At 38.7% G+C, this 23798-nt stretch overlaps 1 protein-coding gene across 1 annotated transcript in view; it reads left to right on the top strand.

Annotated features, from left to right (window-relative positions):
- tnr (tenascin R (restrictin, janusin)) overlaps nt 1-20821 on the top strand; it is a 212830-nt gene extending 192009 nt beyond the window's left edge. Inside the window, exons 26-31 of the mRNA XM_042497978.1 lie at nt 3971-4103; nt 5971-6122; nt 6575-6671; nt 16216-16377; nt 16965-17128; nt 20686-20821. Coding sequence (XP_042353912.1) covers nt 3971-4103; nt 5971-6122; nt 6575-6671; nt 16216-16377; nt 16965-17128; nt 20686-20805 — 828 coding nt within the window. The 3' untranslated portion in view covers nt 20806-20821. The remainder of the gene's footprint in view (nt 1-3970; nt 4104-5970; nt 6123-6574; nt 6672-16215; nt 16378-16964; nt 17129-20685) is intronic.
- Nucleotides 20822-23798: the final 2977 nt, after the last annotated feature.

Raw genomic sequence — 23798 nt, forward strand, 5'->3', positions numbered from 1 at the left:
AAAGCACATTTGTAAGAGCTGTGTGGAACGCACCATGTCTGTTAACAAATTGATTTGCATCATATCCCATGATGCCCTGCAAAACACGCCCTTTTATTGTCAATTAGGCGTCTTACACACAAGCACACACACGTAACCAGAACACAGACTGTCCCCTTCAGTGCCCCTCAGTAGTGTCCTGCTCTTGTAAAGGAGCAGTCAAATGAAACACACACACCCATACTCTCTCTCTCTCTCTCACACACACACACACACACTCTGACCTTGAATGTGTGGCACTGCTCTGTGGTTAACCATCAGGTGTCACTCATGCACAAAGAATGTAACGATTGCAATCGGATTATCACTTTTTTAAAAATTTCATTTCCATGTTTTCAGTGCAAACAGACTTTTATCAACATTGTTCTAGAATTGATCACTTTCTTGATGTTGATTCCATGCTTTGCCTTTTAACCCTTTTTTCAGCATCAGTGGTTTGTTTCTTAAAGCACATATGTCTAGAAATATTAAGACTGTTACATACAAGTGATACTAAATCAACATTTTATATACCATCTCCAAGACTCTGCATACATTTTCACCTTGAGTTGTGTGGAAATTACATTTTTCATAATTGGAACTGGACTGAAATTGAAACTAATCTATGTTTTCTTCAAAGCCACCTGAATCCACTTACAAAAACAGTAATTTTACCTCGGTGAACACAGGAGCTGCTGGTCAACCGCTGCCTCAGTCAGTTTGAAACTCCAGAGTCTCACAATAACACTAACTAATTAACCAAATGAGGCAGCGGTAGACCAGTATTACCTGTGCTCTGAAAGTAAGATTATGGTTTTTGTGAATGGAAATTGGTTATAAACAGATCATAGATAAGTTTTAGTTTTCAGTTAAGTTCTTTGCCATAAAGAGCTGTCTGACAGCAGGGTAAAGCAGTGGTTTTGTTTTTAATTCAGCATACATTTCAAACTGGAGCTGATACTCCTGCATGCTTCTCCAAACTGAGGCCATGCCAATTATGCCATTATGAATAAGTACCTCATACAACACCACTTCAAAAGTTCCTTAAATTCCTCCCTTTGTGTTTTCCCTCATTGTTTACATGAAGTAGTTTCCATTAAACTGAATAATTAAACATCAGTTATCTTAGAAAGAAAGGCAAAAATCTGAAAGATCTTGCAAGTTGGAATTTGAAAATCAGTTTCATCTTTCATTCTTGTTGCCTCTTTTATCGACGTTCCTTTAGATTTTATTCAAACCTTCGTTCACAGCAGGGAGGTGCCTCAACAAGTGCCACAGTCTGAATTCATATCGTTCAAAAAGAGATGAGTCTTATCACTCAGTCATGCTCAGAGCAAAAATGGTCGCTGCGGCAGGAGATTGAAGTACTTATTGTGAGATTTTCCTGTGGTTGTCTCTCCTTGAGGTCTGGCACAGCTGAAAATATGTGGCAGTATTACCCCGGCTATAATCTCCCCTCATATTGGTGGGCCTTACAGCTGTTCAGCCAGCTTTCCGTCTTACAGAGATAATGGACTTTTGTGAATTACTCAAAGTAGCTGTGAGATTAATTTCTTATCTGATTAACATTTACTTAACAGTTTGTAAATGCATGTATCACTGTGCCTGGAGTAATAAAGATCTCTCCATTCAAACTAACACATGGACAGCTACATATCCAACAAACACCCAACCACACAAAAATACATACACAATGGATAGCCAGCAAATGAAAATAATATAAACACTTTTCACTTGCAATAAAAATCTTATATTAACCCTGAAAACCTGGTGGGAATATGTCAGCTCCTCAGAGAACCAATTTACCAGCTGCTTCTCTGCATTATTCACATAGACACATTGAATGGAAATGTGTGATTTTTCTCCAAATTGGCTGAATATTTCATTTTTACTTGTTCATATTTAATGTGTATCCAGGGCGAACTGTAACACACATGCACACAAATACATGTGTAGAAAAGTTTCAGTTCATCATTTGAGTGTCTCTCCAGTGGATTTATGTTTCATCAAAGAAACCGATGTCACAAAAAAATACTCGGTCAAGCGTCCTGGCTCCTTGAGACAGACTCAGTGAAAGAAGATCTAAAAAAAAACAAAACAAAAGGAAGTAACTGCGATGTACCGTCATGACTTCTTTACCAAAAATAGAAGTATTTGTTTCCTGATTGCTTAGCAGCTTCACGGCTTGGCTGTCCGATTAAAGTCTTTTATCTTGTTCTCTCTGTGTAGTTGCCCCCTCTTCTCCTCCCCTTCTGTCTTTTCTTTTGCTCAGTCAGTTTTCACATTTGAAAACACAAGCAGCCAGATACGTAGTACAGTCAGTCAAAGGGTAACTTCTACTACTTTGTTAGTTTTTATTTCTGTCGCACGGCTGTTGGAATCACTTTCTTGAGTCAAATATAAATAAGATAGTAAAAAAATGATGAAATTACTATTTGAATGTGTAGTTTTTAATGTAGTTTATTTTTTTCTGAACGTCTTGGTAAATCTAGTCCTCCTGGCCTATATGCATGTGAAAACAAAATGCTTTTGTCACAGCTGATGAAAATAAACTAAACAGCTTCCTCAGCTGAGCTGCATACACGAGTTGCTCTCACCACCAAGTGTTCATCAGAACTGATGAGAAAAATCTGACATACTGGATGCTACAAAAGTTAAATCCAGGGTCAGTGACGTTGTATGCATCAAAACACTACTTAAATTACATATTATTTGGACTGCTCTAAGTGAGAGACGTACTTTTTTTTGCCCTAAAATTAACGTCAACAATCTAGCTGTTCAAACAATGGGTCCAATACAATCATATCCCATTTAGAAGATGTGTAATCCAGGCTTTAACTGGACTTTGTAAATGAAAATTCCTTTATGATAAATCCGGCATTAAATGTCTTAAGTAATTATTTATCCATTTTTCCGTGTTGAAAACAGTTGTTGTCGTTAGCTATCCACAAGCCATCTATGATGCCTCAGTCTGTCGAGAGATCAGAAGCTGTGTTTATGACAGTCTGGCAGCTCTGGTCTCACTTTTCTGCATTTCCCAAAGGAAATAATTCATTTCTCAGAAAGCTATCAACTGTTGGTAATTCCAGCTGTTTTGGGGTAATGTTGAAATGCCTTCCAGACAATGCGTAACAACCAGGCTAATAGTGGCATTGGCAATGCATAAGCCTGGGTATACAACGTAAAGATATATAGTTGGTATCAAATATTTGGAAAATTTAAGCATTACAAATTTAAATATATTTAATTATTTTTTAAAAAAATGACTGAAATTCAAATTGCATGATAGAAAAGGACTGACAGCTATACTGTGTCATGTCAAACATCCAATACGCCACTTACAAAAGAACATTGGTTACATCAATTAAAGTCCTTCCTTACACTTTTAAATAACAAATGTATGTGGAGAAAATCTAAATGATTTTTACACTTAAAGGAACTGCGACAAGACATTTTGAAATGTAATTTTATTTAATATTTTTTTATGTGATAAGTAAACTTAAACTCTACTACCTCAGTACAGTTTTGAAATGACCTAATAATTATTTTCCTATTCTTTGAAATGAAACTCATCTGATTGTTTTGCAAGTTTGGTATTATATTGTACGACTGGAACACAAAGCAAGCTGCTGTGTGTTTCCTGAAGAAAAAATAGCTTGAAGGTTTCTTTGAAAACTCACAAGCTCATTTCAGTGTTCTATCAGTGACCTGTGGGGATTCTAATATAATTAGGTTTTTTACCCTGAGGTTTATACTGAACACACACAAATACTATTGCTGCTGTACAAGGAAATGTCTTTATCTAATATATTTAAACTTGTATGTGACTGAATGTGGTCCTGTGTGTCTGTGTGTCTGTGTGTCTCTGTGTCTCTGTGTGTGTGTGTGTGTGTGTGTGTGTGTGTGTGTGTGTGTGTGTGTGTGTGTGTGTGTGTGTGTGTGTGTGTATTAGGAGCTGATTCTGGATGCAGAGGACACGTGGATTCGACTGGAGGGACTGGCTGAGACCACAGAGTACACTGTCAAGCTCCAGGCTGCAAGAGGACTTGACACCAGTGCTGTTGTCTCCACTACCTTCACCACAGGTACAGTAAACACACACACACACACACACACAATGTATTTGTATTCTTTGGTTTGATTTTGGGGTGAGATTGTAACAGGGTGAGTTTTCTTGGTCAGACAGATTTTTTTCCCCCTTTTTGCACAGCATTTCACATTACAGTCACCATAACAAAGGTGCACAATAATAAGTTCCAAAAGTCAGACACAATTTTCGTCTCATATCCCTGTAGCATAGTGAAGGAGACTTCCCATTAGGCTGCACCTGCTGGTGGCTGTCTAAAATCCCAGAGCTGAATAGAGTGTGCTCTAATCTTCAATGTGCCCGCTGTGTAAATGATGCCAGATCTGTCATTCAAATAAGGATTAAGAGAGGGGATGGGAATTCGTTTTTAATCATGGATCGCAATAAAAAAAAAACATTCCCAGTATTTGGATAATTTTGAATATTGTGGCAAGCATCATCCAAAGAGAACAGACATGGGCTGTCAACTATTAAATTAATTGCTAAATATTTTGATAATTCATTCATCGGTTTGGGTAATTTTGGAAGAAAAAAAAGAATATATTTATAGAGGAATATACTTTGGTTTCTTTTCTCCTCCATGACAGCAAACTAAATATCTTTGTTTTGGATACAACCTGACATTTGTGGATGTCAGCATGGGCTTTGGGAATCAAAAGTTGACTTTTTTCACCATTTTTTGACATTTTATAAACCAAACAACAGCTCATCAATTAATTGAGAAAATTATAAGTGTCGATAATTGTTAGTTGCAGCCCAACCAAAGAGGCTAGTGGGTGACCAACAAGAAAAGACACTTTTGCAAAAACAGACAGCATATGTATAAGATGAGTATCCTATATGTGACACAAAAAAATGTCTTGAAACAAAATGTTAGGCAAAATGCTGACAGTATTTTCATGGCCATATTAAGAGTTTTAAGCGTATTTGATGATTAGCAGCATATATTCTGCAGCTTTGCAGGTTGTCTGTTTAAATTTCATTTAAATATTTTTATCTATATTTTGGCAACTTGGAGGCAGCAGAATGAGCTGTATAGACTCAATTTGGATATTTTCACCTCATAAAGTTTATATAAGAAATATTTTAGCAACATAAACACTGAGTACCGTTATATGGACATGAATAACCGGTTTATGAGCCTTTTCCTGGTTATGACCATATTTGAGATATGTGGTTTACATGAGCACATAGCACTTATATTTCCCGTACACATCCAAGTTTATTTCAGCGTACTCCAAGAAGCATGCTCAGGTTTCTCATAAACAGAATATGGTGTTTACATGCTCAAATGCTTAAATGAGATACTCAAAAAGCCCTGTCGGTTTTAACAGTGTCTGTGTAAGCAAACTCAGTGTTTCCGTTCTACCTTATGAATGTAAGGTCAGCACACTTTTAACTCACTTTTAGCTAAGTGCTTCACTATATTTACCAGTTAGCATCTGTCTGCTGTTTGGGCTGGGCAGTTAGTGTTCAGCCTGTATAAAAGAGCTTTTTCACTTAAATCAGCTGCCTGCAAAACAGTGCAATCCATGAAAAAATAACAACCCAAAAACAACAATGAACTAAAAGACGCTAAAATGCTCTGTAGAGCTCAGGGGAGCTGCAGAGGCGGTAAATAATTATTTGTTTATTCATCAGTACAAACTGCTTATTTTACAATATGGAAAGCAAGTCCATTTTCTACTAAAATATCAATTGCTGCAGCATTTTTTTAAGTCTTGAATGTTGCCAAATTACATATAATTTTAACTTCTTTTCATGTGGACTACAGGAATCTCTACAAACTGAATAATTTAAGTCAAAATCTAAATAAAAACAAGCAAATCATAATTTGTCTTCATACCTCCTCTGCTTCTCTACAGGGAGTCGTCTGTTTGCAACACCTCAGAATTGTGCCCAACACCTGCTGAATGGAGAGCTGCTGAGCGGCGTCTACACCATTTACATCAACAGAGACCCGAGCCAGGGCGTGCAGGTGTACTGTGACATGACCACCGATGAAGGAGGCTGGATTGTAAGTCACTGTGACAATAACTATTTGTTTTAATAGCACCTCTGTCTGCAAATGTAAAAAAGTATGTAAGTTATAGAGAGACAGTTGATCCCAAAATTGAAAATACTTATCTTTAGTGCTATTCATCAGTCCAGATTGTTTTGGTGTGAGCTACCGAGAGTTGGAGATATCGACCATAGAGGTGTCTGCCATCATATTGGAGAAAAGGCAGACATCTCTTTGACTGATATGTCTCACACTCGGCAGCTCGCACTAAACAATCTAGACCCATAAATAGACCTATAAGTAAAAGGGGAAAAATTTAGATTTTATTGTCCCTTTAAGAAAGAGAAAGACGAGCAGGGGAGATTTTGTCGAACCACATTCAGTAGTGAATTATCTCAGCTACATTAATCAGAAAAAGTGTGTTGCTTCATTCTGAGCATGTCTTATCTTCATATTTTGACATTCAGGTATTTCAGCGTCGTCAGAACGGCCTGACAGACTTTTCCAGGAAGTGGAGTGACTATCGGGTTGGCTTCGGAAACCTAGAGGATGAATTCTGGCTTGGTAAGACTTTCTGACATAAGTCCTCTAAGTGTAGTTTATATACAAAGATTTACTTAAGCCCATCTCAGGGTTGCAGCAGTATACCTTCATCTGAAATTCAAGGTTGTACTACCGTGTACATGTGCTTGTATATGGTATTGAAAAATCTCCCTCCTCTTCAGCTGCCTGCCAGACGTTTTACACATACTTCCATTTAAATAATGGTTTCAAGTTTTAATTATAAATATAATATAATAATATAATCAAACAGTTTGACAGGAAGACATTTTATAAAATCCACAGGTGAGGTCAGGTTTGCTGCTGCCTGCTCAGTATATTTCAGCTGCATTTTATGAGCTGCAGTCTGACATTAAGCTGCAACCTGCTACCCATTTTGTTGCGTTGTCTGAAAGCTGTATTACACTCTTTATCTACACGCCGTCTGACTGAAGTGGATTTAATAGGTACAATCAATAGAAGGTCGTAGCTTTCACATGGTTTCAATTGATACATCTATTTTATGGAGAGAAAAGATGTTTCCAATATATTTCGCTGGCAGTATTGCCTTTCTTGTAAGATTTTTCACACTGTATGAAGACAGAGAACCGTTCTGGTAGTATTTTTTTTCCTCATCTCATCTTTCAGCACTTGACTTCACAAAGTCTATCCGATTCATTACTGGATTCTCTGAAAGCTCATCTCTCCCTGAAATGACTTGGTAATTGTTTTTAGCGTTGGTCTGATTCAAAGACAAAACAACAGAACATCCTCACTGTTTGATGGACTGCTGAATTTTTTTTTCTCCCTCCCCCAAAATCTCATTATGATACAATAATTATATTCATTAGAAAATGTGCAAATGAGTCATGTATTTCATGGGCCAGTTTTTGTGTTATTGTTTTGGTGCAGATGATTAAAGGAAAATATTACATGAATATTTCATTAAGTAAATCGGGACCTTGAGAAGAATGTTTTTTGAACTTTTTGATTAGAGAAATTAAATAACACTGGGGGGAAATTTTATGGCATTGCATTATCACCACATTATCACAGAGGGAAAGCTGCTACTTTGCAGCTGACAGATATTGGATCATAACACAAGATAGCTGCGGCAGGCTCAAGTCCATTAGTGACTAAGCACGCTGTAATAGGTGAAAGCATAACGAGATTTCAGATCCAACCCCTCGTGAGCAGGAGCTGACAATTTAATGAAATCTGGTACAAACGCCTGCAATTCTTGTTGAGTCTGTCGGATTTGTTGCCACATTGGTTATTTTTAAAGCCGTTGTTTGCTGTGTTGTCGAGTCGAATTGAATAATAACGTCAGCTGTTCTTGTTACTTTTATACGCCACCACAGGGAAGGTGTTCAAAGGTAGCTCTTAACATTTTATCACATTAGGAAAAGTTGGATTGCTGTCTGCTGCTGTAAATTAATAATTTGTTTTGGTATCAACAAAGATGAGTGGAGCAAATTACTGAAGCACGGGAGGTGTGTTAAAAAAAATATTGGACAGATATCTTTTTGAGATGACACCGCACACACCATACAGGAGATAAATCGCTCCTCTTTGCACTTTACAGGGTATAAAGTACCAATGATGAGCTATAGACAAATCCAGCAACCGCTTTTGTGTGCTCGGCTATCTAGCAGCAACGCCATTCCTGTGTGGGCGCAGTGACTTTGGTGTCTGTTACTGCTGCCTGCTGACAGTGACAGCAGCAAAAGTTGTAGTTTATTAGATCCGCTTAATGATGACAAACTTCTGCATAAAATGTTAACACTGATAACTGCATGCCAAACAGAAGCTACGTTTTCCATCGTAAAAAAAAAAAAAATCACATCTACTAGTCTAAACATAGAGCTGCCAGTGTTTGGGTTTAACGACTGTGACCATGTTTACTGATGACTTTTAGCCAAATGCATCTGAGGTTGTTTATAGTAGCTGGGACAAAATGCATTTCTCCTGATTCAGTCCTCACGATTCTTGAGTGTCAATTTGATATATTTTGAGATCTACAAATGCTGCGATTTGATATTAAGATTTTTTTGTTTACTTTTTTAACACTAGATAGTTAAACCATACACTTCTAGAAACTGAGTATCATGAAACATTTTTTTCAAAAACAATGCTTATGTTATGCAAGTCAGTCTGTCTGACTTTTATTACAGCAGCAATATTATATATACTTACTCAGTAAAAGGTAATGTTACATGTCCAAAAGAATGAATGAAATACTCGCTTAAACTGCTGCTTTTTGCTGTCCCTTCTCATCAAGCTTGCAGTGTTTTTCATAGATTGATTTATTTGCAGCTGCCTCATTATCAACACTGACTGTCACTTATTGATTTTCTTTTTCGTGATTAAGATGGATAAAATCATATTCCATCACAGAGTTGTGCGGAGTGCATTGCTTCGCCCAGCCCCTCACCCCACTCTTGTTCTCTCCATTTTCCTTATCAGACCACAAATGAGACAAAGATTAGTTAGCTAGCTGGTTAGCAACCCCACAGTCCTTCAGCCTCTTCCTGCCTGTAGGAGACTAGTCCCGGGAGAAGAGCAAATCGAAGCTCCATGAATGGACTGATTATCAGCTGTAACAACTCAAATTCAGCCGGTGCAAAAACCAGCACTGGGAAAACACCAGGATTGACCGCAGCCTTGGTCTCATCTGACCGTCATATGGAGTGTCCACCATATTTGTCTCACTTCAGCTTTCTTTTTCTTGAAGCAGAAATTACGTCAAATTGCTCATAGATCACCACAATAAAAGCTACAACTTTCTCCACTTCTGTTTTTGAATTACACTGATTCAGACATTAAAAAAATCCTAAAAAAGAGAAAGTGCAGTTCTTAGGTGAATAGATTTTTCTATCACTAGTGAATCATGTAAATAGTTGGTGTAAATAAACACAGATGAGTATGTGTTTTAAGTTGATTAAATTCAAATTGAAGGCTTTTTACCAGGACACCTGTTATGTTCGTCTTTTCAAAAGCTGCCGTCATTATGAGCAACCATGACACATTCGGCTAAGAGTCACCAGTGAACATGGTCATTCGCTCCTTTAGCCGAAATCAACAGTGTTCTGTTTGTGACGCCGACCAAATTATGTTTACTTTGTTGTCATGAAGTTGCCCTAGTTACAGCAACTAACATTACATTTCGCACTAGCAGTCCACAGTTAGTGGACTGAGTTGATTTGTGTTGTTGAGTTGTTAACTGAGCTACCTGTTTCACCATCAGATTTTTATCCAGAAGTTATCCATGTTTGTTGGAGCACTCATGGAACAGTACAGGTGCCTCCTGAACTCCTAGACATAGCTGTCAAAAGTAACATTACACAGAGAGTAGAGGTAAAAGTAGAAAATTGTACACTTGAAATGTGTGCATTATAGGAAAACACCACCACAGTTATGGGAACTCATCTACTTTTACTACCTCCCAGGATGTATAAAGGATTTATAAAGTGGCAGCAGCTTTTTCTGACAGAGACCTGAAGGGAATCATGCAGCAGCATCCTGGCACAGATTTGCCTCATATCTAGCAGATTCATATTGGCGTATGTGGTTCAGTGAATACAACATTTTATCTAACCCATTTCTACTTGAGCTAAATCAGCAATAATCTGCCCGCTCGCTAGTTCTGGACTAGTCGAGGGCACCTCCTTCTGTCTCTTGGGTCTTGCTGTACTTGCTGTGCCTCCTTGGTTGCACTCCCCTCCCTCTTTCTTCTATCCCGTACTGTGCTCTGTCCTCTCAGTGCATAAAAGCAGCTTAATGTAACCTCAGGGTGTGCAGCATCAAGGGCCGCTCTTTGCTCCTGTGAAAGCTTCTCCCCGTGATGCCAGATTACAGATAACATGCCAGCAGGGAACATGGTAGCCTCAGAGTACATTGCAAAATGCCGAGCCTGCTGTATGAAACTGACCTGTTAGTCTGCTGAAATGGTGGTTGTTAGTTGAACACTGCAGGGATTTTTCAAATCGTAGGGAAAGAACAGGTGTTAGTTCTGTTCAATTCATCTGCCGCTGTAAATCATGACATTGTGACAGTGAGGCAGCGTGCATCCAGGACTCTGAACCTGAAACAGTCATCATTAATTTCATTTATCTACACCTGTGCTTTTGCTGCTGTGAGATGTCAAAATGTCTTCTGTGGAAAAAGGCCCATTGGAGTATCATTAATTAAATGCTTGATCTCATCTGAACATGGCAGAGAGAAATTTAAAGAATTAAAGGTGATGATAGGAAGTTATTGAAATAGGGACTACCTGCAGGTTGTGCAGTATTTCAAGGAGGTGTATGAAAGTCATGATGAAAAGGTTGTGCAACACAACCATTACAGTAGCTCCTTAGATTTTAAAATCGCAGTTGTTTTGCCATTTCATCAAAAAGTCAGCAGTGTCAATAGAGATTGCAATAGAGTGCTGCAGGAATGAGCCCTTAAACCTGAAATGAGTTTGCATTTCTTCAGTCCCGGTTCCCTCATTTCAAAGTCAAAGGGTTTTTTGAAAGGTTTTTGGTTAGATGTGTAAACAAAAGTCTGTGGTTAAGAGACTTTAAAGTTTTATTCTATGACATAAAATTTGTCAGTAATTACCCTAATCGAGAATTTTAAAGCATTTATGTGTCGTAAAAAGACGTTGCTAACAGGTGACATTGCACCAAACTGTGCCTAACGCTGCTTTACAGCCTCACCGTGGTGTCCACACCTGAGCCTTAACTGTCAAAACAATGAAAAGAGTCAATATTAATGGATTTTGTCGCTCCTAATGTTATTCTTTGTCTCATTTTGTGGGCAATTATGCTGTAAGTATTGGAACAACAGTTCTTGTAATGCTTTGAGAGATTGAAATAGGAGGCATCATTTGCCATGAAGTCAGCTGGCTGTGGTCCATAACTTGAGCACTTTTTGTTTAGGCTAATTACGTCACGTTTGGAAGATGGTCATAAAACTATGCTGAATTGGTTATTAGCAGTTCTTGTTTGCAGTGTATCCATTTAAGTATGTAATGAGAACCACACAATTACTTTAATAAGGAAAAGTTAAAAACAAAACAAGCTTGATTTTTAAGCAAGTAATGGAGTTGTTTTTTTGTTGTTGTTATTTGTTAGTTTGTTTTTCTAATTCAACAATTACTGATAGATTTGCGGAATTTATTTGAAATGGACATCTGATAGTGATATCCTTCAGTCACACTGAATCAAAAAGTAGTTTTAATCTTTATCTGTTTGATCTGATCTGACCGACTTATAATTATAAGAAAAAGTAGCTTAAATAGGCTACCTCAGTTGCTTTCATGGCCTCCAACTGTTGTGTTGATATGTGGCCAAACTAAAATAACTAACTACCAGCTTGTTTTCAGAACACTGGCATGAGCATAATGAAATAATGTATTATCTCAAGACATTATATCTTTGTTCTGATTTGCTTTTGGAAAATCTTTTACTTATTAAAAAAAAAATACTAACTGTTCTAAATGTCCGTGACCTCAAGGGTGGATTTTCAACCCAAATCAGCATGTGTATGCAGGTTTTTTAAATACGGGACACCCGCTAAAAGTGGGCGATAGACCCCTTTCCCATTATCAGAAGACCAAGATTCAGTCATTTATTGCTATGTCGACGTAGTCATTTGGAATTTGTTTCAGCTCCATGCACAGACCAAAGAAATACTCACTCCAAATACATTACAAGGATAAAAACAAATACAATGACCAATAGAACAAAGGTCTGCAGCACATGAGGATGCCTTTTTGTTTATGTATTGTTTTTTGTTTGTTTTTGTTTCCTGGTGTGTAAACAGTTTAGTAAACAATAGAAAGCAGCATGGTGGTCAGGGAAGTTTTAAGTCTCTCCTTTAAACTTGGTGCAGACTCATTTATAATGATGTCAAGCGCTGCTAGGACAGAGTCGGAAGGTATTTTATGGCACCCTGTTATTTCATCTCGCCTATGATAATTGCCAGAAATGAAGTGCCCCAGGTGTGACGTTTTTCTGAAGTCAGCATTGCCCCGGTTTGCTCGTCAAAAAGCCTATGGGATTTTTTCATTGAATTTTGAATTATTATATAAAATAAGCTCTGTGATAAACAAACAATAATGCTACTTATTTGTTTTGTTCGGCAAGATAATCTCCAGAAATGAACACCACTTTTATGATTTTTGAATCATACATATAGTTGTCAGAAGTAAACAGCAAACATTTGAAACACTATAAACGTTCTACACCCCAGACTTCAACGCTGCCACCAGAATGAGGATGTACATCTGTGTTCGTGATCGTAATTTGGGCATGATGATATTCTGTAATCTCATTTAACTTCCTCTTAGCAACCGTCTTTTTTAAGACATGTAAGGGCTGTAAAATTCTCAGTTGGGGTATTTATTTATATATATTATGTCGTAGAACAAAACATGTAAGTCTCTTAAGCTTGTGTTAACCAACAGACCTTATTTCAGGCATCTAAGAAAAAACCCTTGACTTCAAGGTGAGGGAACCGGCATCATTGAAATGCTTATTTCTGTTTTTTAGGACTCATTCAGAGGCATTCTATCGGGCTAAAAATTAGTGCGTTCACAGGGAGTTGTGTTTTCATCACTGCCAATCGAAGCCGATCGGACCTGGGGCCGATAAATCCCTGTGATTAATGCAAAGCAGTTATTTGACCCGAAAGATAGTTCTAAGATAGTAGATAAAGATGTAAGCAGCTTCTAGTGGGCTTTTTTGTGCAGTCAGAAAGGGGCTGTAGAGGCTTTCACATCTGTATACTTTGTACATTTTTTGTGTTTTATTCTGTGACTACATTTGTTGTGTATTTTACGCATTTACAGTGTAAAAAGTGTCCTTAAAATTTATCATCCCTTTCGAAAGTATCATTATCATACAGATGGTCACTGCAGTTTGAAGCCATTTGACCTTCACTCCTCTCTCTGCAGATTAGGTCGCTATCACAGCCCATGGAGAGCTATTATAGCCAACATTTAGCTAATCACCGCCTCTACACACAGAACAGCAATATATTGGACAGTATGGAACCATAAACATCGATATTAAATCCACTCAAACTGAAAAGAAGAGGCACTTAACTGGTCAGCAGTAAAGAATATGGAAATTAAGCTTTCATTATTATCTGTTACAGTTTGAAAATGACAGTTTTTATTGCTGCTCTAGGGCAATCTATTGTCCCTACTCACTGACCTCAGCCAGTTTTCAAGCCGAACACAATGTCAGTTTGATGATGTAATAACAGAGAGAAACCATAGTGACTGTGTGCGAATATGTGATCATTATCCCATCCTCTTTCTTTTTTAATCCCCCCCCCCCCCCTACTGCCAGTTGTGAGAGAGAGAGAAAGGCTGGTAATAAAATGTGACGAGACGGTAATATTGGTAGTATAATAGGACAAGAGTGCAATAGTGTGTCAAAATGCATTTTTAATCGCTGCAGTTTAGAAGAGAGCAGTCTGATCTCATAAAACTGTTGGAGGAAAAAAACTGTAAAAAATTATGGGTGCCAGATTAATTGCAGATAATACAGTGATATTATACAATGGAAATTAGAGATGACGGAGTGTTTAACACAATTTTATTACAACAATTGCTTTCCCCCTGTCACCTTAAGTGCCTTTGGGTTCTAACATAGATTTTATCTGCCTTCCATTGACGTATTACAGCAGATTTAGTTTCCCTGCTCTCTCAGATTTCTACTTCCTACTCCTTATCAGCCAAGGCTTGAGGATTTTTATTTTTTCTTTGGAATTTTCCCAGGGTTCAAAAAAAGTGTACATGTGATGCCTCTGTCAGAGGTTAAGCAGAGAAAGAGACTCTTTTCCAAATGGGTTCTTGTTATAATCTGATAGTGAAGGCAGTTCCAATCTCTCAGGTCGGTGTGGGGTCTTATCGCCTGTCAGGGTTCAGACGAGCCTCATATCTGCCGCCTTGGAGATAGAAAGCAGTGCCACATATCTCACAAAGTTGTGGCATGTGGTATTTGCAGGGGGGCCGCTGGTGACAGCGTCCACCGCTCTCGACAGTGTCAATCATCCACATCCATACAGCCAGCTGACAAAGATGTCTGCCATAGTGCTTATCAGAATCCAAACCTTTAACCCACAAAGCTGCAGGTGGGAATAAACTGTCTATGTTTTCTTTAACTTGGTTCTCTCACATTAAAAAGCTAAAAAAAAAAAAAAAAAAAAAGCAGGTCTACTCTTTCTCCCGAGTAATTATTGATCTGGCCTCCGCCCTGCCCACCACCGCTGCTTGCAGTATTTTTCGCTTTCACGTTCTCCAGCGCTTTCCAAGTGCGGAGATAGATGTGGCTATGTCAAACAAGTGCCAGGCTGATTGACCAAAGTTATCTGTAATTTTCTGTGGGGTTGAGTACTTAAGAGTACACTTGGGTATCATTTGTTTATGTACAAGTGTAGAAAAGCATGTACAAGTGTAGAAAAGCGCGTCAGTTGCAAGATCCCAAGCCACTGAAGTGGAGTCTACCTTCCCATTATACCTACAACTGTGTATATTTTGGAGACAATAGGCTTTTTCTGACCAAACAGTTCTGGGGACTCCCTGGGAGGACTTGCCACTGGGGAGCTTCCCCGAGAAATACATACCTTCAAGGGCTTTTTTCTGTTTGCTTCAGCACCGCCTGTAGGAACACTTAAGTTACACACTGTAAGCTGGCTGGCGATTGGTACAACAACATCTTTCCTTTGCTTTGACAAATCAGAATCATGTTGTATTTCCACCGTTGCATATTTATACAGTAAAGCCTGGATTTCATTGTTGGTCAGTTTGTGTTCTTCCATTTTTTTTGTTAAGTGCCATTGTTTGTGGTTTTTAGTTGTCTGTTCTTTACTAACAGATGTTTTTTAAATGGTGGTTGCCATTGCTGGATTGACTGTGTTTGATCAATCAACATACACTTACGATGTCTGGACCAATCACTTAACACCTCATGGTTTCCCTTTTTTTGGGAGAGTGCCTACTCTAAAAAAGGAGCTAAAAAACTCCTCTCAAAACTGAGTTTTATGAACTGCAATCATTCCTAGCTCTTGCAGAGCTGACACAACAAACCGGGGGGGCCTTAGAACTATGAATAATCTCCTTCAGTCCAAAAACGCCAAATGTCAAGAACAACGCTCTCACACGCCTTCCCACTTTATCACCCATTGCAGTGCACTTCAGAGGATGGGCTCAGTGCATGCTTTGATTTGCAGATTTCAGAGAAGACCGGTAGCACAAAAAAATGCATTTGTAACTCTACTGTCTACTCTACTCGCAGACCACTTCCTTTTTTTAGCACAGTTAGTTTCAGACCTGATGAAAAGTTGCGACCACCTTTTCCAGTTAACTGGAGCATTATTATCCGAGGTCCCGTCCCATGCCCGGGTATGGTACATGTTTTCACACTAATCAAAAAAATGTTAAATATCAGCGACTTGGGTCCAAGTACACTTGCAGTCAAGTGTAGATGGATCTGCATGTCTGATGTAAAAGCCTCCTAAAAGCCGGATTTTTTTGGTTATTAAATACAATACAATATGTGTTATTTCTCCTCAGGTCTCGACAACATCCAGAGGATTGCTGCTCAGGGCCGTTATGAGCTGAGAATTGACATGAAGGACGGACAGGAGTCAGTCTACGCCAATTATGACAAGTTTTCCATTGGTGATGCAAGAAACCTCTACAAGCTCAGGATAGGAGAGTACAATGGCACCGCTGGTATGTGGGTGAAAACATTCGCAATACATAAACATTTTTCTATATAACATATATTTTTGTTATACAACAGGATCAATCCGCTTGCTGTATAGAAATGTCCATGGGCGAACATCAACAAGCTTTTGATATAATACAGCAAGCGTAGTGTAGTCTGTGCTTCCCTCAGCCTTTAAGTGAAAATGCTTTCCCATCTCTTCTCTGCCATCTGCCATTTTTTCTCCTGCCTCCTTGCCCCTCCATATTTTCTTCTCCCTGATGTCTGAAACCCGCCTCAGCACTTTTCAACATTTCCACTCTTGTCCTCGCTCTCCATGTATCCCTCACTCTGTCAACATGACCATATGCCAGAATTACCCATCATCCCCTCATGTTTATAATTATAATTTTTTTCTGCCTAAATAAATTCAGAGAGCCTGTAGCAGGACGCTTTTCCACTCCCCCCCTCTCATTTCTCTCCATTCCCCTCCTGCCTGCCTGGTCGTTTATGTCCCCTCATCACGCTGTTATTTACCGCAGCCATATGCCAGTGTTGCCTGGCATACGCTGATGTTTAAGATTCTCCATCCCTCTCTGCTCTCTAATCCCAGGTGACTCTCTGAGCTACCATCAGGGCAGACCCTTCTCTACAAAAGACAGAGACAACGACATCGCTGTCACTAACTGTGCCTTGTCCTACAAAGGAGCCTGGTGGTACAAGAACTGCCACAGGGCCAACCTCAATGGCAAATACGGCGAATCCAGACACAGTCAGGTCAGTCATACAGTAAACACACTAACTGATCAAAGAGTGCATGTGATCTCTACTTTTCATGAAGCCAAACATCTTTTGTAATGTAAGAAAGAAAATAAATTAGAGCTTGTTTATTGAAATAACAAAAGAGGTACTGTAATGTGATAAATACAAGACAAGGGTGGATTAACAACTTGACAAAGCAGAAAACTGTCCCAAAAGCTTAAGACTGTGTGTCAACTCCTTTGAGCTAATTAAATTTATATTTTGTTTGGGAGTATGCAGCACTGAAGCACAATATCATCATGATAGGGGCTTCAAGGTGGGTGAGCTTTATTACCTGAACTTTTGACTAATTAAATAAAGTCCCTGCGTCAAAGTCTGTCTTTAAGACCTTCATTATTTCGGTCTTGTGCTTACATGTTGCATATTCCTAAATTACTTTGTGGAGATCTAATTACCACACAGGACATCTGAGGTATGGGAGCACTGAAAAAAAAACTAAGTAATGCACAGAGAGTGGGAGGTTTTTTGTGGGTTAATAGAGGCCCAGCAGCTCATTTTTGCCTCGGGAATTGAATTCATTTGCAAAGGTTGTGAGAAACTGGTCTCTTTTTTCAGCCAACACCCCAATGTAGGGTGGGTGAAATGCCGTGTCATCATAGTGTGAGTGCATGTGTATGATTACAGAGTAGCAGGTGGCACTTTGTACGTAGCCTCGGCCACCAGTGTGTGAATGTGTGTGTGAATGGGTGAATGTGACATGTAGTGTGAAAGCGCTTTGAGTGGTCAAAAAAACTAGAAACAGTCCATTTACCATTTACAGTCCATTCAGTCCAAAGTTCAAAAGAACAAGCTCCAACTAAACCATCACGCTATAGTGACCGCTGGAGCTGGTAGACCCACCTTCACGTTGTTGGTCAGCTACAGTAGCAACAGGCAGAGAGTTGTGTATAAGAACAGGATGTTGTGTCAGTGTTTCTCCACTATTGTAGAAGACATGAATGGAAACACACTGAACATGCTAATAAGGGCTGAACCTAACGATTATTTTTTTCATCGATTAATCTATTGATTTTTTTTATTATCTAACTATTATTATTGTTATATTACTCCATTAATATAACAACAAATTTACTGAAAATAACATTTCAAAAATTGTCATACACTGCAGGGCATTATTACCCAACAAAAAATAGCCCAGTCTTAACTGGTAATCTGTGTTTTACAGTCTGATATAAAGTCTCTCCAAAATAAGATGAATGCAAGAGCTTGTTGCACTCAAGTAAAAGGAAAGTAGTGCAATCTACATTTAGCAATACAAAAGCAAAATAGATAAAACAATGTAAAATTCAAGTCACTTAACAAAACAGTTACTCTTTGTTACAGTGACGAACCTCAAATCTAGCAGTCCCACAAAACCTTTTACAGTAAAATTAGTGCAATTTAAATAACACTATAACTTTTCTCTAACAGAAATAATTATAACTAGTCTATTCTTTCTGCATCAGAATATTCCAGCCTTAACTGGGCCTTAAGGCATACCGCTGCCTGCTGATATGAGTGCTGTATTTTCATATTTCTAAGCACATATTCCTCTCATTTATGAAGTTATACAAGCTCCTGCACAGCTAACACGCCCAGCGCTTCTCATGCTCTCATCACACACGCTGTGTGAAACGGTGCGATGCACCGACGCACGTTACGTGACTCAACAAAATAACGTAATGGATTACGTCCACGTGTCGCCCCAGCCCTAATGCTAATGCTCATTTAACGGAATCACTCAGATGTATCAGACGATAGACGTTTCTGTGCTTTTGATGCTAAATAAAGCCCGTTGAAACTAACTGAAACACTGCTTCCAATGCACAATTTTTAGCTTTTTGTCTATTTTGGTATTTTCAGTTTCATAGCATAACAGATACTTTCCAGTTTTATAGCCTAAGAAACCCGTTGCCTTCACAGAAAATGTTTGTTCAGTGTTTGTACGTTTGTGCAGAAGTTTGAAGTGTTCTTTATTTTTCAAATTATACTAAAGTTGCTACTGAGCAAAATAATTTGTCCCCAGCAGAAGGATTGTGTTTTTGACACTTGCACTATTGACTGTTCAAAATAAATAAAAAGAAACATATCCTTATGCATTTCCGGGGTTTTCCACTGTAACAAACTCTAAATAAACAGCGACTCATAACTTTGGCTTCTGTGTACCGTTACACCCGTCAGCATTCACGTTTAACAAAAATTACATTAAAAAAATTCAACAGTGATGCGTCTTTCCATAAATTATGCTTCTATCACGTCAGGCTGAACTTTTCAGTAGAAAGTTGTTCCAAGGAAAATAGGCGAGACAGATTTCTGAGGGTTATTCAGAGTGTGTGGAAACTGTAGAAATACACCACAGCTAAATTTTTTGATGTTATTTTTTTAATCCATTGAGCACCACAAATGTTGTATTCACTTCTGTGGTTTTGGTGTTCCAGCAGAGAACTAAAAGAAAGGTTGTCTTAAAATCTCTGCACATAACAGAATAACTATAATTTGAGTGTACCCTTTAACTCAATGCTGTCACTTGAACAGTTTGGTATTTTGGCATTTACAAAACTCACACAAACTGTCTCTATTATGGCAGTGTGATTGAAGGTTAAAATTTCTCATTTAGAAAGGCCAAAAATTTGTAAATTTAATGGCATGAAAATTGCTGCAGACATCCATCTCCACACTTGTTACACTGATTGGCCTGAGGGAGGAGCTGTAATGAAAGGTCAAAAAAAGGACTATAACAGCTACACCACTTGTCCAATTTTAATGAATCTTGGACAGATGATGCATCTTAATATAGATTCGGCAAAAGTACCTGTAATGTCTGTTTGGAACGACACATCATATACGGATAAGTTCATATTCAGTTTATAGAGTGTGGAAGTAAAGGTCCAGAGGAGAAATAAGAAACAAGCAGGCACACGTGTTTGATAAAAAATAATGGCCCAGTTCTCACACTGAGAGTGTCTGGTGTTTTTTGGCTCGCCATGTGAGGCGGGAGTGAGTGTTGAGGGTTCGTCCAGCGCTTTTGACGAGTGTGTGATGTAGCTCTCTCTCAGCTTGATGCTGTAATGGCTCAACAAAGAGTGCGAGGTGTTGTGTGAAACTGTGATTAGGCTGAACTACAAAGGCTCTGGAGCATCACTGCTTCTCTCTCTGTGCTCTTTACTTTTCCCTTTGTTGTTCGATGACATGAAATGAGACCAGGTGGGAGCAGAGATGGACAGGCATAAAGACACGCAGGGAGAAATTGCCTCACAGTGCAAAGCTGCAAATGTGGAGGTCTTGGCAGTGACGGGGATTAGCAGGGATAGAGTGAGACCATAATTACGCTAAATTCATAATTGTGCTCTTAAATCAGGATTTTTGCCACCCTGCTTTGAATGCTTCCTTCAGTTGCAGTACACTTTTACATTTCCATCTTCAAACTTCTCTTTGATTTGACATTTTATGTCTTTTTCTCAAATGCCCTTGGGTCGCCTTAAAAGCCCTGTTGATTCAAGCCGTTTCTGAAATCACTCTCTCCACTCTTACAGGGTATTAACTGGTACCACTGGAAAGGCCACGAGTTCTCCATTCCTTTCGTGGAAATGAAGATGAGGCCATTCAACTTCCGTAGCATCAGCAGCAAGAGGAGGCGGTCTGCCCCTGTATAAACAAACCGCCTCCACACAGGCCAGAGTCATAGATAAAGGGAGTTCGGACGATGTTTACTAATGAGTTTCTGCTATCCGGGTGCCTCACTGATGTGCTCTTCACTGCCTTCGAGTGAGGCTGCAAAGGAAAAGGGAGTTATGACAAAAAAAAGCTACTAATATTTTATTAATGTTAAGTTGTAAAATAATAAAACCCATTATTATTAATAGACTACCAATACGCAGAAACGGTCATAACCATGGATGAGATTTTGACATAGCAGACAGGGTGAAACAATGTCCGAGCTCTGTTTATCTAACACAGTCTCACAAAAATACGGGACAAGGACACAACCTCCGAACAAGGGCAGGAAGTGCATTAAAATTACATGCTGGCAACATGAAAACAATGCCAATGCAAAGTGTATTTCTCACCATTGCAGTTTCAAACACGTTAATGGCTCGTTTCACAGGGTTTTTGTGTGTCTGTATAAAGCACACCCCCCAGTGTTCAACACAACAAAATGCATCTCCTTACAGATGGATAGATACGCCACCGCAGTAAAAGCTGAAAAGTTCATTTTGAGTATCCAATCTTGTGAAATACGTGCATGGAGCAGTACAGAGACAGAATCAGGACATATGATGCATGGCAACATATAAGTGAGGAGGATGGCCTGTGAGGTGTGTAGTTAGTGTGGTGAAATATTTTGTAAAAAGACACGTGTCTGTGATATGACTATGCATGCACTCTATATGTTACACAGCTAGCATGCTACCAGTGTAAGCTAGCTAAACATGTCATAAAACGTTTCAAGTGTATAAATACACTCTGTTAGATAATTGGTTTTTATGCTAACTGCCTGTGGTACAATACATAGAGTAAATTTTTTCAGTGAACTCTAGGCAAATTATGGACCCCACAAAAAAATAAAAACTGAAGGAGGAGTTTTGTACACACCTCGGAGAGGTTCTCTGAGGAGTGTATGGATTTCCTGTAGACTCACATATGTACACCGAGCGATGTGGAAACGTGGCATTAACGTGATTAATGTTATGAAACAATTGCCGTTTGGTTATGTTGAGGGAGAGAAAAACACTTTTTAAGGTTTACAGAACAAAAAACAAATTCGGTCCTGTGATTTTTGTTAAAATAACTACATATGCGATGCAAGTGACAAAAACTTAAATACTTCAAATAGTAACATCAAGTACCTAAAGTCAGCAGACGAATAGCAATCTCCTGATTGAAAGAACAGCCCCTCCATGTCCACTCTACATGGACTTCCTCTGTCTTCATACTTTTTTGTGTCCACCGTGACAAAAGATACTCTTTGGCTTTGCATTTGCGTTTTTTTTCTCATGTTGCTGGCACATAATTGTAACACATTTTGCGCCCGACACGATGATTTTAGGAGTCCTATCCATTTCACGTATTTCTGTGAGACGGGGCTGGTTTATCTCTGCCCAGCTGTCTTTTCCTGGTGTTCTTCTACACAGATGATAGAGGACACTGTATGTAATTTATTAAATACTTTGAATGACAATGGTTCTATTTGCTGTAAAAACGGAAAGGCAAACCAAGAAGCTTTTTTTCCTCCTTTTAGTCTGTGATTTGCCTTTCCCTGGGATGCGAGGAAACGTGCTCAGAAATGCCCTTGAGACTGCGATAGCTAACGTTATTTTAACCGAAACAACACTTTTAACGAAAAATATACTGTATATGCCCTTAAAACCCTTAACTGTAAGATATATATATTTTTATAACTGATATTGTGACAAAAGTCCATCTATTTAATATGATTTGATGCCTTGGTTTTTGAGCCTATATTAAGTTAATGTAAACATGACAACAAAAACTGGACGTAAGCGATGAAAAAAACGTCAAAAACCGATCATTCAAAAAGCAGTGCACCAGCAACAGCTTCACTACCATCTCTTTTATTTATTTTATTCTCTATGTCTGTTACTGTTGATTACAGTATCCTTCGTGTTAATTATGAAATCCGAATTTAACTTTATTATTAATGGTAGCCACACTGAGACAGTATTTGCACTATGAGTGGGAACACAGCAAAGCTATTGTTGTTCTTTTAATTACTTCTGTAGTCGTTTGTGGGCATTTTAATATTATTTCCTGGACTTTAGTTTTAAATTACAAGCTGTTAATATCTGTGTGTCACCCCAGTTGTAGATGCTGTGATTGCTTGCAGAGATGGTGCTGATAGATGTAACATTTAACCAAAGATCTGCATAGTAAAGACTCGACCTGCTGTTTGGAAAGATGCCAGTCACTTCTGTCACCAAAGTCACTGAAGCAGCTTTTTCCTGTATTAATAGATTCTCATTTTGCTGGGACTTTTATGGTAATCATGTCCCCTGGCGTTATTTTATGCAATGTGAACACTAAATTCTATGCAAAAGAAAGTCAGGGTGGGCATAGTGCAGATTTTAGCCCGGCCTCTCCCCCGCTGCTAGCTGAAATGAACTTAACAAAGAAAGCAGAACAGTAGGTGGAGCGAAGCCAAGTCTTTCTTCTGTGCCCTTCTTCTACTTGCTTCGCTATTTAAGCTCCCCAGTGAAACAACAAAATCAGCAAACATGGCAGAGAATGTATTATTTTAGTGGGGTGGGCGTAATCTGCAGCGTGTCCACCAAGCATTTTGTTTCATTCAGTGTTCACACTGTCGCACAAAGTGTTCAGTGCCAGTGCATTTAGTTGACTGCAGTTTTTCTGCAAACATTTTTTGTTTCAGTTTCCTGCCTTCTCTGTTGGAGGAAAATTATCTCTGTGGAGTCTGAAGACAAACCACACACACAACTGGCTTACTGTCCTCTCTGGCTTCATATTATCAATAAAAACACAATTTAATGTCCAATACAATCCTGGGAAATCAATGTCACCATCGCTGCAAGCAACATTTGGTCTCATATATATTCAATAATCCAAATATAAACAGCTGGGGATCTCATTCTTATGTTCTTCTGTCTGTTTCTTCATTTCAGTTATCTGA

This window comes from Plectropomus leopardus, chromosome 12, assembly GCF_008729295.1.
Source record: "Plectropomus leopardus isolate mb chromosome 12, YSFRI_Pleo_2.0, whole genome shotgun sequence".
NCBI classification, from domain to species: domain Eukaryota; kingdom Metazoa; phylum Chordata; class Actinopteri; order Perciformes; family Serranidae; genus Plectropomus; species Plectropomus leopardus.